At 37.1% G+C, this 18,960-nt stretch overlaps 1 protein-coding gene across 3 annotated transcripts in view; it reads right to left on the bottom strand.

Annotated features, from left to right (window-relative positions):
• ppp2r3b (protein phosphatase 2, regulatory subunit B'', beta) overlaps positions 1–18,960 on the bottom strand; it is a 72,485-nt gene that overhangs the window by 2,987 nt on the left and 50,538 nt on the right. For all 3 annotated transcript variants that reach the window (XM_078402062.1, XM_078402065.1, XM_078402064.1), the window contains exons 6-13: positions 17,060–17,134; positions 15,517–15,603; positions 14,700–14,856; positions 13,200–13,248; positions 11,271–11,360; positions 9,416–9,591; positions 8,278–8,396; positions 6,961–7,070 (exon numbers count right to left, since the gene is read on the bottom strand). In XM_078402062.1, coding sequence (XP_078258188.1) covers positions 6,961–7,070; positions 8,278–8,396; positions 9,416–9,591; positions 11,271–11,360; positions 13,200–13,248; positions 14,700–14,856; positions 15,517–15,603; positions 17,060–17,134 — 863 coding nt within the window. The remainder of the gene's footprint in view (positions 1–6,960; positions 7,071–8,277; positions 8,397–9,415; positions 9,592–11,270; positions 11,361–13,199; positions 13,249–14,699; positions 14,857–15,516; positions 15,604–17,059; positions 17,135–18,960) is intronic.

Raw genomic sequence — 18,960 nt, 5'->3', positions numbered from 1 at the left:
CAACCAATATGCGAAGCCACAAAGCTAATACCAGTGCTAAGATAGTCAGAAACATTCAAAATGTGCTTTGTACCGTACAACATTTTCAGAGTTCTTGCTTTTGCTTATACCCCCCAAAATATCTTAGCTTACTTATTTTTTAAAACAGACACACAAAGGACGATTCATGGTGGACTTACAGTATTTGTTTATAGATGCTACCATATGGTTACAATTCCCCTCAAATTATATTTTCCATTCAAAATTCCTATTAAGGATTTAAAGCCTCATGTTGTTGATGTTGAACAGCTCAATGGGTTGTCCCTAAAGGCATTGCACTTAATAGAAACATAAATTACAAAACTAAAAAACTACTCTACAATCCATCTGCCTGGTTCTTAAAAACATACCTGAAAATAAGAAACATGAGTGATGCATAGAATTCTAATTAACCTTCTCCACCAACTCAAACTTGCATTGAGGATAACAACTGACAATTAATAATCAAATGATCAATGGCAATGTCAACGTGCTCCTTAAAAAAATACTTCTCTCCCAATAAATATTTAATACCCTTGCCAAACACACACACATAAAAATAATATTTTGCAGCTCAGAACATCACCATTTTATACAGTGACATACAAATATTTAAGTTCTGCCAAACACATCACAATTGTTGATGTGCTGTTCATTTTGTAGCCCCACAGAAGTGGAGAGAAAACTACAACTCCCAAATGCAATTCACTCTAAATGGCACCCAAGGATATTGTGTAGAACTCGGCAATTTAATCAATCAAATTTTGCTTGGCTGCAGGTGCCAATTTCAAGTTATCATTCACACGTTAATTCAGTTTTCAGTTATCCGTTGGCTGCACCTGGTTAATGAGACTTGTTCTTATTTACTATTTTTAATTCCAATTTTGCAAATTAGAAGTGAATTGGTAATTTGGTTAAGGTTAATTGGAATTCTATGCCTTGCTAATGTTCCGTATTTCCAGGTATGTTTTTAAGAGCCAGTCAGATGGATTGTGGAGTATCTTTTGTACTTTATGTTTCTATTATGTGTAATTCCTTTATAGATTAACTTTTGTCAGTGGATGTTCACAGGGTCAATAAATATAGACATACAATCTCTATTTATTTTGTTATTTCTCTCACATGAATCTTTTGACAACTGGCACTTTCCATCCACTGAAAATATAACTAATTATCTCTCTTTGGTCATGGGAGAGAAAACATTCGATCTTTAGTTAAGACCTTGTTAGGAATGTGCTACAAAACACAATAACTGTCGTTGTTCAGTTGAAAAGGGTACAGAAACGATTTACGAGGATGCTGCCAGGACTCGTGGGCCTAAGTTATAGGGAGAAGATGAGCACGCTAGGACTTTACTCCTGGAAGCGCAAGAGGATGAAGGGTGATCTTAGAGAGGTGTACAAGGAATCATGAGAATAGATAGCGTGTGGGGGGGGGGGGGGGGGGGGGAGATTTAATAGGAACCCAAGAGACAACTTTTTTTTTTACACAAAGGATGGTAGGTATATGGAACGAGCTGCTGGAAGAGATAGTTAAGGCCACAACTATCATAGTATTTAAGAACCATGTAGAAAGATATATGGTTAGGATAGGTTTGGAGAGATATGGGTCAAATGCAGGCAGGTAGGACCTGGGTGGATGGGGCATGTTGGTCGATGTGGGCAAGTTGGGCATAAGGGGCCGCTTTCACGCAATACAACTCTACGACTCTAAAGCACAGGTTTTACTACTCCACATTGGGGACAGCACTGTTATGTTGAAGGTAATGGTGCCAGAGTCATGCAGTGAAAATCATTTGAAGAGTTAGTGCCCACACAGTTAGATTCTCATTAACCAGCTAATCACCAAGGTCTCATCATCTTGATTTGAAAGACGAATGCTCGTTTGACAAATCTGAAATATGTAACAATGTGTTCAACATCGTAGATGTATCCATTTTATTGAAGGAACTGCAGATGCTGGTTTACACAGATAGATCCAAAATGCTGGTTCTCCAAATGCTTCCACTGAACTCCAGACGAAATATTACTGATTGTATGCCGTGTTGTCACCTTCCCCTCAGCTAATAATTAACCATCCTACATTTCTTGATCAGCTTCTGCACTGATCTGTCATTTTCACACCTTTCCCTTCTAAATCTCTAGACTTCCTTTCCCTTGACTCTTAGTCTGAAGAAGGGTCTTGACCAGAAACATCATCCATTCCTTCTACCCAGAGATGCTGCCTGTCCCACTGAGTTACTCCAGCATGGTGTATTTACCTTCCATTTTATTGAAGGGGGGCGGGAGGAGGAAATAAAGCTCCCTTTACTAAATGCGTTTTTCCTCTAACAATGGCAGGTGATGTCAATATAGTCCAAAGCTATGCCAAATATTCATTCATATAAAGGCACTTCACACAATTTGCAAATTTGTGCAAAAGACTTCAGACAAGAAAACAGTCAAAGCTAATTTTAGAGTAGATTTAAAATGGAAATAAATATGAGTTATGAAAAAATCGTTTACTAGAAACAGAGCATCCTTACTAAGAATTCCCATAACATTCAGATGACCATCCTTTTAAATTTTAAAATGTGTAGATCCAGCAAATTACTCACTGGATTCTACTTAGCTCACCTCACAAAATATTCTTACTTTGAAGCAGAATCTGAACTTTCACCCAAAAGGAAATGAAAAATCAGGGATTCCAAACACCAATGTCAAATTCTTCTCTAATTTCATTTACAAGTTTGCAAATGATAGCACTGTTGTGGGTCAGATTTCAAATGAGATACGGCACAGAAAGGAGATAGGGACCTCAGTAATATGGTGTCAATACACCAACTTCTCCCTCAACGGCATCAATACTTCAGGAGATAAAGTGGTGTACTTGCCCAGTCAGCACCAATGCAGCTGAAGTGGAGGTGGATGAGAGCTCCAAGTTCCTTCGTGAACTAATGAAATTTAGTATGTCTCCAATTACTTACCAACTTCTACAGGTGACCACAGAAAGCATCCTATTGGAATGCATCACAGGTTGGTTTGGCAACAGCACTACCCAAAACTGTAGCCAGACATAATCAGGGACCACTTACACCCCAATCATTCTCTCATTGTCACAAATTCATGAACAGCTTCCTCTCTGCTGTTGTCAGGCTACTGACCGGTTCTTCCATAAACTAGGGTGCAGTCCCAATTTACCAACCAACCTCATTGCAGACTTTGAACTTTTTAAAAATAATCTGCACTTTCTCTGTAACTGTAACACTATCACCCTGTAACACTATATTCAGGTATTTTTTTTCTTTGCACTACTTATTGCATTTGTGTATGGCTTGATTGTACTAGTGTACAGAATAACGATTGAATTACACAAACACCATTTTTCATTGTGCTTCGGTACAGGTGACAATAATAAACAAATACCAATGTCAATAGGTTAGCAGAACCTTGGGAATTGTCAGCCTTTAGCCTCATTAAATTCCTTAGGCATTTCATTACTCAATTCATTTATTTATTTCTTCCCTATCGCTAAAAAAAAATTGTAACTTTCAGTATCCTTAGCATTCAACTTAGTTAGTATGCACACCATTTAAAAATAAACTTAAAAAAGTTGTGTAAACTGCATGTTGATGGAAAGAACATTAAAATCAGTTAAAGTTGCTTTTCCTCGAGTTTTACCTGAAGCTGGTCATGCGTTTGACTGGATTTTAATTTAATTCAATAGGTGGCAGTAAACCTCTGTATTTTTCATAGGCTGGTATATGTCACACCAGGAACTCTAATAGTTATCTGTCCTGACCCTACACCCTTCGTTAAAAAAAACCTTTTGGCTGTTAAATTACAAAAGAAAAAATAGGCAATAAGCAGGATAGTCTTGGTTCGTGCATCCCATTAATTAATGCAAATTAGGTTTGTAAAATACATACAGGAAGGACAGAGACACAAAATTAAAGAGCAATTGAATTCAATGCCTAATCAAGTACAAAAAAGAAAAAGCGTGGATTAAAACAGGATGGAAAAGATAAAATTACAATCCCGCCAAAATATCCATGAATCACTATTTTTCTGTAATGTTAATAGAGAAATTAACAATTATATTAAATGGAATCAGAGATTAAATTATAAGCCACAAATATAAGCTACATATTCAGTTTGTAGCAAATGCACAAAAACAACTTCATGACACTCAATCCGAGTGAATGTACAGATAGTGAGCTAGAATCAACTTGGGTGAAGTTAGCAGCAGACCAGCAAAACACAAGTGTGAAAAACTTTTGAAAATGTTCAAAATGTAGAAACAAGGAACTGCCTGAAGAAGTGTCTCGACCCGAAACGTCACCGATCCATGTTCTCCAGAGATACTGCCTGACCTGCTGAGTTACGCCAGCATTTTGTGTCCTTTTGAAAACTCTGCTCTTGAGTAAAATTGTCCTACAATTAATTTGATAGCACATTCTGGACTACCATTAGATCTGACGTTCCTTTGGGATAGTTACATTAGCAATGAATCCATGTACCGTAAAAAAATTAAACACGCATTTATTGAGTGGTCATAACTTCAAAGAATTGCATTCAGTTTCTCTCTTTAACACCATGACCAGTGTCACAATGTCTTGATCACTATCACGATCAATGAGTTTCAGACGGACCCAATGGCAAAATGTGTATATTTGAACCATCACAATATGTACAAAAATAAAATTTAAAGTGCAAGGGAGATTATTATGTTCTTCTTTTGGAGAATTGTTGAGGGACAACTTTAATTAGAAAACATCAAAATGAACAGTAATCAATGAGACATTCTGTCCAAATTAAAATGAACAGACTTATATCTTCAATTACCAAAGTGTACTGTCACATCCTTTGTTCCAATGCATAATATAAAATTATGTATGAAGAAGCTACTTTAATTAAACTGATGTACATTTCAGAATGAAATCCAGTCCATATTTTGAAATTGCCACCTGGAAACTAATGCATTTTGAACATTTCTTGTTTTAAGATTTGTAATTCCTTCTTTAAAAGAACTCTAACAAATTGCACTTTACTCAGATTTGAGGGAGGATATTCTTGCTATTGAGGGCGTGCAGCGTAGGTTTACTAGGTTAATTCCCAGAATGGCGGGACTGTCATATGTTGAAAGACTGGCTAGGCTTGTATACACTGGAATTTAGAAGGATGAGAGGGGATCTTATCGAAACATATAAGATTAAGGGGTTGGGCACATTAGAGGCGTTCCCAATGTTGGGGGAGTCCAGAACCAGGGGCCACAGTTTAAGAATAAGGGGTAGTCCATTTAGAACGAAGTTGAGGAAAAACTTTTTCAGTCAGAGAGTTGTAAATCTGTGGAATTCACTGCCTCAGAAGGCAGTAGAGGCCATTTCTCTGAATGCATTCAAGAAAGAGCTAGATAGAGCTCTTAAGGATAGCGGAGTCAGGGGTATGGGGAGAAGGCAGGAACGGGGTACTGATTGAGAATGATCAGCCCTGATCACATTGAATGGCGGTGCTGGCTCGAAAGGCCGAATGGCCTACTCCTGCACCTATTGTCTATTGTCAGAGCATCTCCACTCTATGGGTTTAAATATTATTTAAATTATTTAAATTAAATATTATTTAAATTATTATTTACATTTTCAAACCTACTAGATGGTTGTTCAATATCTGTAGTGGCTGGAGGGCATTGTAGTTTCTGCACTAGAGTATTGCATTCAACATCTTAATCAGAATTGGCTTCCAATGAATGGTGAGATGCACCGTCCACAAATATGCGACAATGAGAAAGCCCTCATGAGACTCCAATTGTAGTTAATTTTAAACCATTGCATCAACTGACCCCATCAGAATACCCAATTGGGTACAACTAACGAACCATCACCAATAGATGCACAGCACTTGACCCAGCTCGCCACAAAACATTGTTACACTTTCCTGTCCAAGTCACTTTTGATAACACTCTCTCGCCTGCTCCTACAATTTTCAATCCCACGTGTCCTTACATTTGCTGTGTTATCAAGTATTATTTTTGAAATCCATCTGAGGGCAGTGACGAATATTTCTTCAAGTTTTCTTACTTGAAAGTGTTTCAGAAACTACTATTAGGTTTTCTTTTGTTGTCAAAAGTAGGACTCAAATGGTTTTAAAATGTGACAAACTGTAGCCAACTATTTGAAAAGTCCCTTTTTATTTCTGAATCAAATAACTTACTTCAATGTACATAATTCTAATGTTCTGACACCTCATACAGCATTGACAAAAGCAAAATACCACAGAAACTAAAAATCTAAAACAGAAAATGTTGGAAAAGCTCAGCAGATCACACAGCCTCCAAAGAACCCAAACGTTAATTCTACTTTATTTCACATTGCACTGAATTGAGCTTTGCTATGCGATTTAGAACGGACCAACTGGGTAATATTAATCACTGCATTCATTTCAAAATGTTTTAAAGACCATAGTCATTTAAGTAGAAGTAAAGGAAGGAAGTGAGAGATAAAAAGGGTACAATAAGAAAATGGTAATCCATGGGAATACAAGATCAGTCATGATCAGTGCGACACAGCAATGCAGCATTTCATACCACTATCACGTAATTCCAGGTATCTGGATGCAATCCTGACATTAGGTGCTGTCTGTGCAGTATTTACACATACTCTCCATGATTGCACTGATTTCTTTCTTCATCCCAAAGGCAAACTAATACGATAATCTATCAATAGTTCAATAATATTATATATTGCCACGAGTGGAGGCAGGAGAATTGGGGAGGAGCGGGTGGGCATATGAGAGAGAATAGGTTGCTGGGGGATAAATGGGACTGATGGCTCTATTCCAACACCCAGCATAGATTTCATGGGTAAAATGGCTGCCTATTGTGCTGGAAGGAAATGTTTATTTAATTATGATAAAAAATGTGCGGTTCATCTTCAAACATCGATAAATTAATTCGCTAGTCTCTTACCCATCATTCCAGTTTTCATTAGCTGCCTCTTCTGCCACCAGACTTTCATACTCATTTACAGCATACCGCTCCCAGTCGGTCATTTCTGGTCCCTCATTTTCCACATCTTGCTGCACAGGGAAGATTGCAATTGCAGAGGTTTCACAACAGCTTTTTTTATGTAGCTATGAATGGAGCTTAAAGACACTGCACAATTCTCCCTGTTTTTACAGACAGCTTAATTGTATAAATCTGATGCACTGACCATTAATTCCAATTTTTGCAGAACTACTCAATTTTATGGGCACTTTTTTCCTTCAGTATCCAAAGATACAATCTGGCATGACCTATTCCAACCAAACATATTCAAAGTTTATTCACAAAATGCTGGAGTAACTCAGCAGGTCAGGCAGCATCTCGGGAGAGAAGGAATGGGTGACGTTTCGGGTCGAGACCCTTCTTCAGATTGAAGAAGGGTCTCGACCCGAAACGTCACCCATTCCTTCTCTCCCGAGATGCTGCCTGACCTGCTGAGTTACTCCAGCATTTTGTGAATAAATCGATTTGTACCAGCATCTGCAGTTATTTTCTTATATTCAAAGTTTATTTGGGTAATTGGAAATTTAACGTCATAAAATTTAAGAAAAGATCCAAATGACAACTTGAATTAAAAATGAAAATTATGCAAAAGCGTAGCTTGAGTAGAAACAAAGGAAGAAATTGAAAGGATGTCTTCATTTTTAAAGGCCGATTCTTAGCAATGCATACTTGATGCAAAAGAGTCCCACACATTAGCCAGCAATAAAGGTGCATATGAGAATATAAGTAATGCATGCAAGAATGTGGTGCATCCAAGTATTAATGTATATATGCACCTCAAAGCCCTAAGCTCCCTCGAGAATGGACAAGATCAACGTGATAAGAAGTTATTCCCAAACAAGGGTGATGGTGTGGGAGAGGGTGTTAATTCCTATTGAACTTGCAACAAGCTGTGATAGTTTATTCAGAATGATGCCTTTACATTGTAGATTTCTTTGGAGATAATCAACTGGTGGCTAAGCCTCCTCAGTACCCAATAACGTTCAGAGCAATATAGTATCCGAGATTTTCCATTAACGTTTGCTGAAACTGGAGCGACAGCCCAGTTGAATGGAGTCAGAGATGAGGCAAATATTTCCTCAATTATTCTTACACCTTTCCTTTCAAGGTCAAGCGACAGCAATATTAGTTTAGATCATTTATTTTGCTTAATTAAGATTGTGGCGTCTCTCCTCATGGAATGTTTTAAGAATTTAAGAATGTCGTACAAAGGATACGATTCAGTGTTAAAACAATTACCCTCTGGATAGAAAAAGGATCCTTTTGCTCGTGATCCAAATACTTGTCGATGTTAAAAAGGGTGTCGAAAAATATATTTGCCATCTTACATTTCTTCAGATCGTGAAGTGTGATTTTTCCTGTGTACAAATTTGGCAAGTTAATTTAATAAAAAATATATACTTTACAAGCAAATTTAATACTTATTTATACTCTAAATAGCTTGGGGTTTATGCAGCTTGGCAATAAAAGTCTTAAATTTCTGCTAAACTATACAAGTTGCATGTTCATACGATCCCTCCCTGATCATCCGATGCTGCTAGTTAGCTTTTATTCCCCCCCTTGCCAAAGCAAACACTAATACGAAAGTATGTGACTGTGATAAAACGGCAGCGGTAGAGTTGCTGCCTTACAGCGAATGCAGCGCCGGAGACTCAGGTTCGATCCTGACTACGGGCGCCGTCTGTACGGAGTTTGTACGTTCTCCCCGTGACCTGCGTGAGTTTTCTCCGAGATCTTCGGTTTTCTCCCACACTCCAAAGACGTACAGGTATGTAGGTTAATTGACTGGGTAATATGTAAAAATTGTCCCTAGTGTGTGTAGGATAGTGTTAATGTGCGGGGATCGCTGGGCGCCGCGGACTCGGTGGGCCGAAGGGCCTGTTTCCGGCCTGTATCTCTAAATCTAAAATAAAAATCTACTCACCCATTTATGGTTTCTGAAGGAGTTGTAGGTTTGCAGTTAAGAGTAGGAATACTTTTTTTCCCCCCACAAACCACCACTACCTCCCTTTCACTACCTCCCATCCTTTCCCCAAGAATCTAGTTTGTAATAATAGCATTACTATTAAGGACTGGTTGAGATTTCCAGAAAGTGTGCCAGAATGACAGAAATGTTATTCTTCATCTAATTATTGAAAACCCTGAGTACTCAGTGCTGACAAGACAAATATATCTTGCAGCACAGTCATCCCACAGACATGAACATAAACAGCTTTATCTTCCGTCAAAACGAAAATCAAAAGTACTTCAACATGACTATATTTCGCATAATCAGCAACATGGTTCATTTAATAACAAACTGAAAGAATAGAATTATTTCCACTAAAACGCAAACATGACTGGATCAGTTGAATTTGCATCACTATCAAATGATTACCTTCGCATTCTGGCTTCACAAGATCAAGCAATTGACAAAGGCAGTCCTCAAAAGGCAATGGTTCAATAGACATGCATTCAAGCTTCTTGTACTGCTCCTCGTAGAAATAGTCCAGTTCATACATGGATAGCACTCCATCTCCATCAAGGTCCAAACAGCGAAACCAGTACTCAATACTGTTAAATGAGAAAATAACAGATAATGCCAAGATAATGTATTTCATTTTATTCATTTGCAATGTGGAAAACACACAATTAATTGAATGGTGGTTGGTCTCTTCTCAGCCTATTTTTTCAAATGTTCCAAAGATATTAAAAAAGTTAATGGAAACACCTGCTGGAATACTTTAATTTAAATATGAACCATTTCTTTAGATGCAGTTCCAGGTCTTCTATACTCAATCATCTCTTCTCTGAGTAGGTAGGTTGCTTCTTGCAAGATGCCATTTGTTAAATTTACAATTTTTCTCAATGATGATCAATGATATTAGTTTAGAGAGGTCAGAGATACAGCATGGAAACAGGCACTATGGCCCTCCTAATCCACATAGACTATTATTCATTCGTTCATCCTAGATCTATGTTATTCTAAATTTCTCACACCTCATTGAAACATACAGAATAGTGAAAGGCTTGGATAGAGTGGATGTGGAGTAGATGTTTCCACTAGTGGGAGAGTCTAGGACGAGGTCATAGCCTCAGAATTCTTTTAGGAAGGAGATGAGGAGAAATTTCTTTGGTCAGAGGGTGGTGAATCTGTGGAATTCTTTGTCAGAGAAGGCTGTGGAGTCCAAGTCAGTGGATATTTTTAAGGGAGAGATAGATTTTTGATTAGTACAGGTGTCTGAGGTTATGGGGAGAATGCGGTTAGGAGGGAGAGATAGATCAGCTATGATTGAATGGAGGAGTAGACTTGATGGACCGAATGGCCTAATTCTACTCCTATTCCTTATGACCTTCTTACACACAAGGGGCAATTTTAGGCCAATTAGCCTACAAACCCACACCTTTGGGATGTGTGAGGAAATCAAAGCACCCGGAGGAAACCCATATGGTCACAGGAAAACGCACACACCCTGGCGCTGAGGCAGCAGCTCCACCAGCTGCGCCGCCCTTGCGTTTAAGGTTAGTATAAATTTAGTTAAAAGTCTTAAAAGTCAAGCCCCAAAGCAGGCTCTAAGTTAAACATTTCTTGCAAACTTATTGTCTCAACTGACTCAGTTCTGATGTCCTGTCGAAAATAGTTAGCAGATGCATTAGCTAGCTAAAGACATTTTAAATACACTTCAGAGCATTTTGGGCTACTAATTATGGCAGGAAGGCATTGGAGCTAGAGCGAGACCAGAGACCTAAATAACTGGAGGCGTTGGAGAGATGGTGAAGAGTTGGTCAGGGGACACAGCTCAGGTGATCAAAGGGAGTAGAAAAAAAAGTGAAGCAGTGTCATCTTTATGCCTGCATGTTCCTAACTTAGATAGTTCAGACTGATGTGCATTTGGTCTGTTAATGCAAATTCAGACTTTTGTTTGAAATGACAGAAGTTTTTTTTTTTTTTACAGAAGATCAAGCTAGAGAAACTGCACAGGACAATTGGTGCCTCAGCTCCAATAGAAGATGAACGTTATCTCAATGAGGGATTAAAACAGAATGGTATTACTACATTTACACATATTTTAAATTGGGTACTCTAGAATCTTGACAGTCCAAATACAAAGTCTAATTTAAGTAACAACATCTAACTCTATTGAAATCACTAAAAATAGTCAAACAACATATTTAATTCCACTTCATTTACAAAATTCCATGACAGAAAATGTACTAATTTTGCTTCCTTTATTATTTAACAGATTATTCACCTGGTTGGTGTCTTTTTGTCCTCTTCTGAAATCAAAAACCACACAAAGTCTGCATAACCAATTTTCCTTTCTTTTCTAGTATTCTTATGCCTGCAAAATATCCAACAATTTTAAAGTTAGGTTTAAACTTAGTAAATTTAAGGTATTTCATGGAGTAATTTCACCTGGTGCTGGTAATGAGCTGTATTACTCACTTCTTGTACCAACTTATAATTAAGGCCATAATTTATTGTAATAGTGTATCCAAGCAAATGTGATCAGTCAGACATGTACTTTTAAAAACTTACACGACATTTGGTGAAGAGTGTGAAATGTGATCATCCAGAGCGGATAATAGGGGGCCAACTGTCCTTTCTTTAATCTGTTTGAACAACTGAGAAATTCACTGGACAAGGACTGATAGAAGTTAAAATGGATGAATTCTAATGTCAAAAGGAGGTACAAAAACAAAAACAGATGTTGATGAAGGATGAAGAGGATTTATACAAAATCACCAACAATTGTAATCTGAAGAAATAAAAACATCATATGTAATGGTACAAAAGTTGGCAATTGCATTAAAACTGCATTGTGCAATAGGGTATGCAGATTTTTGGTGATTAGACTCAACTCCAATTTATAAATGTTATATCTACAATGCAAACAGAGAAACTCTACAACTTTTAATATATTTCAATGCAGATAGGACAATGCAGTCTCTAAGGGAGCAGAAATATACATTTTAAGGTCATATACATCCTTGTATTAAGGCTCTCAGAATTAAAAATAATTTCACAGATACTAACTATTTTGTTGCTTTCCCTACTTAGAAAAAAACCTTAGCGCACACACACTGAACATTCTGCATGTTGCTCCCACTGGACTCATTCGGGCAATTGGAGAGTATTACAATTACACTGCCAATTCATTCTATGCAGATGGAAAGATTTTGGGGGATCAGATGGCGATCATTCATACTAGGACAGTAAGCTTCTGACCTGCTCTTATAGCCATATTTGTGCGACTCTGCCAATCGTTTATGGTCAAAGAGGACCCCAAATATTGATTAAGAGGTGGGAGCAGAGAAAAGAGCACAAAAAAACAATTCAGCAAAAGTATTACAGATGAGTCTCAGTGGGAGGTGGGCATTGGTGGCACAGATGTTCACTACCTTTAACAGCATGGTTTAGGTCTTGCACTGGCAGGCACTGGGATTTGCAAACAAAATCAAAAATCATGCAAAGATTCTAAATTATCATATGGATTGAAGATTATTGACAAAGCAACTGAAGATGGTTGGGTCCAGGATGCAGTCCTGTGTAACTGTAAATGATGATGTGGGTGGAGATTACTGACCTGATCAGTAACCTTCACAATCATCTCCCTTAGACTGATAAACAAATATAGCACATTGAAAAGTTTACCCTTTATTCTACTTAACATTTTTATTGATATGTTGCTTTGATGTCATGAGGTTAGCCTAATTTCTCGATTTCAACTCGTCCTCCATATTTGGACAAAGTCTTTGAAGTTTGGAGCCAAGTGCTCCTGGTAGAAGCCATCCTAGAAACAGGTGAACGGATTACTGGTGAAGAGGCCATTTGATAGCCCTACTAATTATGATTTAAATTACTTTTATGATGACTGACAGTAGATTAATAAAGTGGTAATCGGGAAGGTAAATCATACCCTGCTTATATGGTCAGGACACGCTGGAAATGTTGCCCATATTGCCACAAAGATGAGTGTTATGATATGGGATCACAGGTTTTCAGCTCCCATGAAACATGAACTTTTTGCGTTGCTGTTGAATAGTTTTTAGTTAAAAGAAAAATAATCTCACCAATTCAGAACAAATTGCGATGGTAAAAGTACAAAATTATAAAGGTAATTTGATCATTAAAGTTGTTCTGTGGCAAACCAGAATAAAGTAACATTTAGGATATTTACCTTGTAACGGCTCCAGAGAAAATCCTTTCTATCATTCTGCTCGATATAGCTAAAAAAAGAAAGGATCATTCAAGCTATAATCACAGCACCACATGTAAAATAAAGAAATTTCATAATTTACATGTAGATTCACCAAATCAATAGATGTTATAACTAGGTTCGGCACTAACAATATCTGCAGTTTTAAACCTTCAAATCATTCATCTGCAAGAATAATCTAATCAGTACTACATTCAAACAAAGTAGATTTGATATTAATGTACTGCTTATATCATGCTAAAGTCATTGCATTCTTCAATGGAATTTTTAAAACTATCAAAAATATAATTTGCAAAAAGTTTCTCAGACTAATCTCAGCTGTTAAACGGGCAAATCTGGTTTGAATCATTTAAAAAATAAGGCAACGTATTTGTGTTCATGGACACAATGGCCTCACGCTTTTCTAGAGGTCACAGAAAGTAATCAAAATCCATTATCCCAAAGGAATAATGTCCGTGAATGAGAAATCTGCACCGATCTCAACATCACAGCTAGTGAATTCTATAAAGGTCCACGGTTTTTCCATTAGTGATTTGACAGCATGTTAATTTACACCCTCCTCCCATTGCTCCTTCACCTATCAGCCCCATTCACTTTCAGCATCATGAAAATCTGAGCCTTGTTGTCAAAGTTTTATCACAATTAGCTAAATAAGGTTTTCAATAACTGGAGGCAAGATAAAATGGCAGTTTTTTTAAAATTACAGAGATGAATTCTATGGGATTTCTCTGTTCATCCATCTCACCCCCTCCACCACAACCATCATGTTCTCACGTAAATGAATGCACGCAGAGTGATTCAGCAACAAAAAATGGCCAATTTGTATAATTGCTCAAAATAAGATGTTATTGAAATAGATTTGAATTCTGTCACAACCTGGGTAAGAAGTTGGACCAAGTTGAAGCAAAGCCGAATTTGAAAGTTAGGGAGCTTGAATTCAGCTTAGACTGCTTGACACTCAATTGTGGTCAACATTCACAACATATGACTATTATCCATCTTGCCTAAAGAGTGACCAATGGAATATTCTTTCAAAAAAAAAAAATCCTTCAAGTGGTTACAACTAAAATGGTGAACAAGATCTCAGAAAAAAATGGTTTTGCACCAATAGAGAACTGAAGAAAAAGGTTTACTGACTTAACCATCTCACGATGATAAATGGAATTAATATAAATTCCCCCTTCTCATATATTTGGATTTAATTATTTTTTCTCCAAAATAAAAATGATTATTGATGGGCTGAGATTTAATTATACAGTGACAAAAGGAGCAGGATGAAAAATGGCAAGTACAATGCAGATTTTTGTTTTGTGGTTTGGTTTATGTTCCAGAAAATAAAAGGGACTGATTTGAAATAGTTTATCCAGATAGCTGTTCACCATTTATTCATGCATGATCTGTCATTTGAAGCATCTAACAGCTGACTGTTAATGACCTGCTACTTCATGTTGCATGTCATACCATCATCATTATGTCTTGCCAGGTCCTTCTGATCAATGTAGAGGTCATGGTCAGTGTCAAGTTCCCAGAACTTACAATAGATCACATAAAAGTGCTCATAGGAGAAAAATTCTGTCAGCTGATTAATGTCATCTTCCTCTTCCAATAAGGCTAGATTCTGCAAATTAATAACATACCCTCACTTTAGAATTCATACAAATTATTCAAAAAGTAATTATCCTAACTACTAATACATGTTAGTGAGTAATCTTCTGCCACAGAAAATTTAAACTCAACCATTTTTAAGAAAACTCCCACCATGTCTACTTTGTGCAATGATGTGCAGATTATTTGAGAATAAGTTTGCAAATCTTTATCTTTGGATCGGCACTGTGCAATATACGCAACTGTGTCCATTTTTTTATTTTAAAAGCTTGTTTTGATCGATTTATTTAATTACATTGGCAATAAAAAGGAGCAAAAAAATCATCAATTTTTAGGCATTGAAATTTACTGATTGATAATATAGGGAGGTGCTGAGCATTTTGTTTGGTTTGCTTAAGTCATGGTATGCTCCTTATGTACTTCAGAGCAAATTGTGAAAGACAGTCTGAACTGTTTCTCATGTGGGACAAATTATGGAAACGCAACCTCATGGAAGCTCTTGTTAAAAAACAAATGAAAATGTCAGAAAAGATTAATGGAGTTAAATACTTGAATTCATGTGATTTGAGGTTGCATAAATATTGAGATTTCAAATACTTTACCCGCACAAGTAGAAAAGATCAGTAAGATCGAGTGAGGACCTAGCACATGTGTACGTTATAGAAGGCAATACCTGCAGAAGGTTACTTTTCCTAATTTCACTACATGTTATACGTCCTGTCCATGATCTGTTTACTGTGTAAAATATTCTCTGTATGACCTGTGCAATAAAAAGAAAAATTAAATCATTAGCATTTGATAACAATTTAATTTAAGGTGGAAATAGAATGTGGCACACAATGGTCGATAAGATCCAATGCAGGAAAGTATCTATTGCAGAATAGAAGAATGACAAGACAATCCAAGTTCTCTGTGAACGATATGGAAATAACAAATGAAATTGAAAAATACCCTCCATGTCTTGGCCAATTCTACATTTAAAAACGTGTCGGAACAATGTAGGGAAAAACAAAAACAGAAACAAAACATGTTTCAACTAAATAAACAAAACAACAGAATGCAAGCTAAAGGAAATTGCAACCAAACTCCATGTTCTCAATATGCATGGGCAGGTCAACAGTGGCACCTAGCATACCTAAAAATGGTAATGTGCTAGTTTTAGTGAAGGTGCAATACAGAACGGCAGCAAAACTCAGCATGTACTGGACAGAGTTAAGCAAACTCACACTCAAGGGATCAGATGGAATCTCAGCAGTCCTACCACATCGTTACCATGGCTACATGAGCAGGCCGGAGGCTGGATATCCAGCAACAAATGACTTGGGCCTTCCCAAGGTAAAGGTCAAGAGGATGCTGGAATACCCTCCACTTGCCTGGACGAGTTTAGTCCAAACAATTCTTAGGCAGTATCTACAAGAGAACTAGCTGTTTGATTAGCTCCACATCTATCATCCCAAACATTCATCACCTCAATCACTGGTATTCTGTGGCTATAAAATAAACTGTGCTTACTTGCCCAGTCTGCCCCAGCAGAACCTGCCAAACCTGTGGCATTCAATATGAGACAAACTCTCATGTGGAGATGTTCTGGCAATGATCTGACTGGGTGTGTCCATAAGTAGGCAACTGGCAATTTCAATTGAAGCCCATAATTGCAGGACTTTCACTCCGCCGAAGGCTGGCCACTTCCACACTATCTATTTGGACTGGAGTTCAAGAGGGCATCATGAGTGGCTGCAAATTTTCAGCTTGTGACATGCAACTGGGTACTTGGGCTAAGTCATGCATCGCATCAACATGCCAGGATCCTGATGTGCCCTGAATCACATTGTAAGAAAACTGGATGATCCAGCATGCAGATAACCCATGAGCTTGGGGTGGTGGATGATCTACAGCATTGAGACCAATAACTCATATGACTTCTTGCAAAGTGAAAACTCGAGTTTTATAAAACATTGGGAGCACTTGTAGTGAAATTTAAACGTTTAAAGGAGGTGTCAAGATTAATTTCTTCCTACTGTCCTGTCTTTTTAAAAAGATACACCACAGGTTTTATAAAACATCTTTGTGACATGCAAAAAGTAAACATGAACATCCATGCGATTCAAGTTACAAGCAACCAAAAATACTACAACACTAGTTAATACAGATGAAAGCAACAGATACAAAAACACAAGCCAAGTTTAAATGGTTCTCTGTTCAAAAGCATCACTTACTGTGGTGACGTATCGAGTGTGAAATTCTGTTGCTTCTCTGAGAAACGTTAACCCAGGGTGTGCATTCACCACATCCTACAAAAGGAAACCATCAGCCATTCAATCACTCGAGTTTTTAACAAGCTATTTGCCAAGTTGCTTTATAATCATCTAATACAATCAAAATGTTTTGAGAAACCAATGAGGAAATTAAGGAACATTTAGAAAAGCTGAGAACATTAAATTTTAAGAGGTCATCTTTTAATGAAATGCATGGCAATTCTCCAATATCTTTGTCTATTCAGAGGGAAATTACCTGATGCATTAAAAAAAATAATGTTGGGAGCATTAGCCTACATCTCATCCTGGAAAACAGCTCAATGCACATGTTAAATGCAGATACTGTACTGTAGCTGAATTCTTACATTATGGCTGCCTTTCTTCTTTTACAAGCAGAAATTGAAGATAGAACACTTTTTAAAAAGGTATTACCAATTATGTAATACTTGGGAAGGATAGTTTGCCACCAGACCCAGTTAATCCTCCCCTTCACTCCCACAAAATAAGCTTAACATTGACTGTTGAAGGTAGATTTCTCCATTTCCATTTTGTTGCAGATCAGTGAACAGCATAGTTTACTTATTTCTTCAAAACTAAAAACTTGGCTAAACTGAACTTTTGCATTAAAAAATTGCCAAGGGAAAAATCTGACCTTGAATGTTGCATTGATTAAGATGGTATGTTTACTTATAAACTGTTTCCATGCATTTTAAATGTAAAGGTGAGGCTTCACTCAGAAACCTAACCACCCTGAATGAAGCAATATATAGAACACATAAATCAATGCTTTAAGGGTTACCAAAAGAAATTGATTTCACTCTGAACAGATTTTTATTTCATTTATCAAAAGAGTCAGATCAAATGTCACCGGCTCATGATGCAAAAAGAAAGATCAAATGCCAGAATTAATTATTTCACTGAAATAACTACTACACTCTTCCTGTCAACTGCGGGTTTGATGGCAGCATCCGCATCTTACAAAATATTGACAAGTGACAAAGGTATAAGACAAAATGGGGGCAATAATGGGCACGAGAATCCATCCAACATGCATTTTCAATCTCAAATGCAGGGCTATATTAATGATCAAGTATCTTTGGAATGGTGGGGAGGTGAGGGAGGGGCTGTTTGAAAAGCAAGGATGGAATTTTTACAAGTATCCCAAAACACAATTTTTGCATCTATTCTTAGAAAGTTGCTGATCCTATTATTCTGCACATTTTGCAGTTACATTTCATTCACTTTCTTTTGAACTTTAGTTTAGGAACAAGAAAACACAAAGCATACATTTAATAGCGTAGAATGTTTTGCATTATACCATATCATTTGCACTGGAATGCCTCAAAGAGCAAGGAGTATTTTCTAGAAGAATATATGGCATTAGTGATGGATAGTTGGTTTATAGACAGATAGGTGACCTAAGACATTTCTGCATTGTGAAAGCTTGAAATAAAATGCCCCCAACAAATGTTTCATGACGATTTATCCAATAGTACATGCAACATTCAGCTAATGCCCACTGTGTAAACGCCCTTTGGCTTTCTCTGCACACAGCCACAGCCTCCCATGGAGTGTTCAATCTTCAGTTTTCATTTGTTCCAAAATCAAATGTTTACTTTTCTCCTTTTATGATGAAGAATATTTACACAGAATCAACCATTATTCCATAATATTTATTATTCTAAGCAGTGGAAGCAAAATTTTAATCAGAATTTTTCTCAAGGCTTTAAAGTATGCTCAGTTGTCTTCTTGCATTGAGAATTATATTATTTTTTACACCACAGATCATACCCTACATCTTTATTCAATGAAAACAAATTCACATCCAAAAAGGTATTTCATCCAAGAACTAATAAAAATAA

This window comes from Rhinoraja longicauda, chromosome 7 (genome assembly GCF_053455715.1).
Source record: "Rhinoraja longicauda isolate Sanriku21f chromosome 7, sRhiLon1.1, whole genome shotgun sequence".
Classification (NCBI taxonomy): Eukaryota; Metazoa; Chordata; class Chondrichthyes; order Rajiformes; family Arhynchobatidae; genus Rhinoraja; species Rhinoraja longicauda.
Note: the sequence above shows the minus strand (reverse complement) of the source record. Positions and strands in the feature narration are given on the sequence as shown.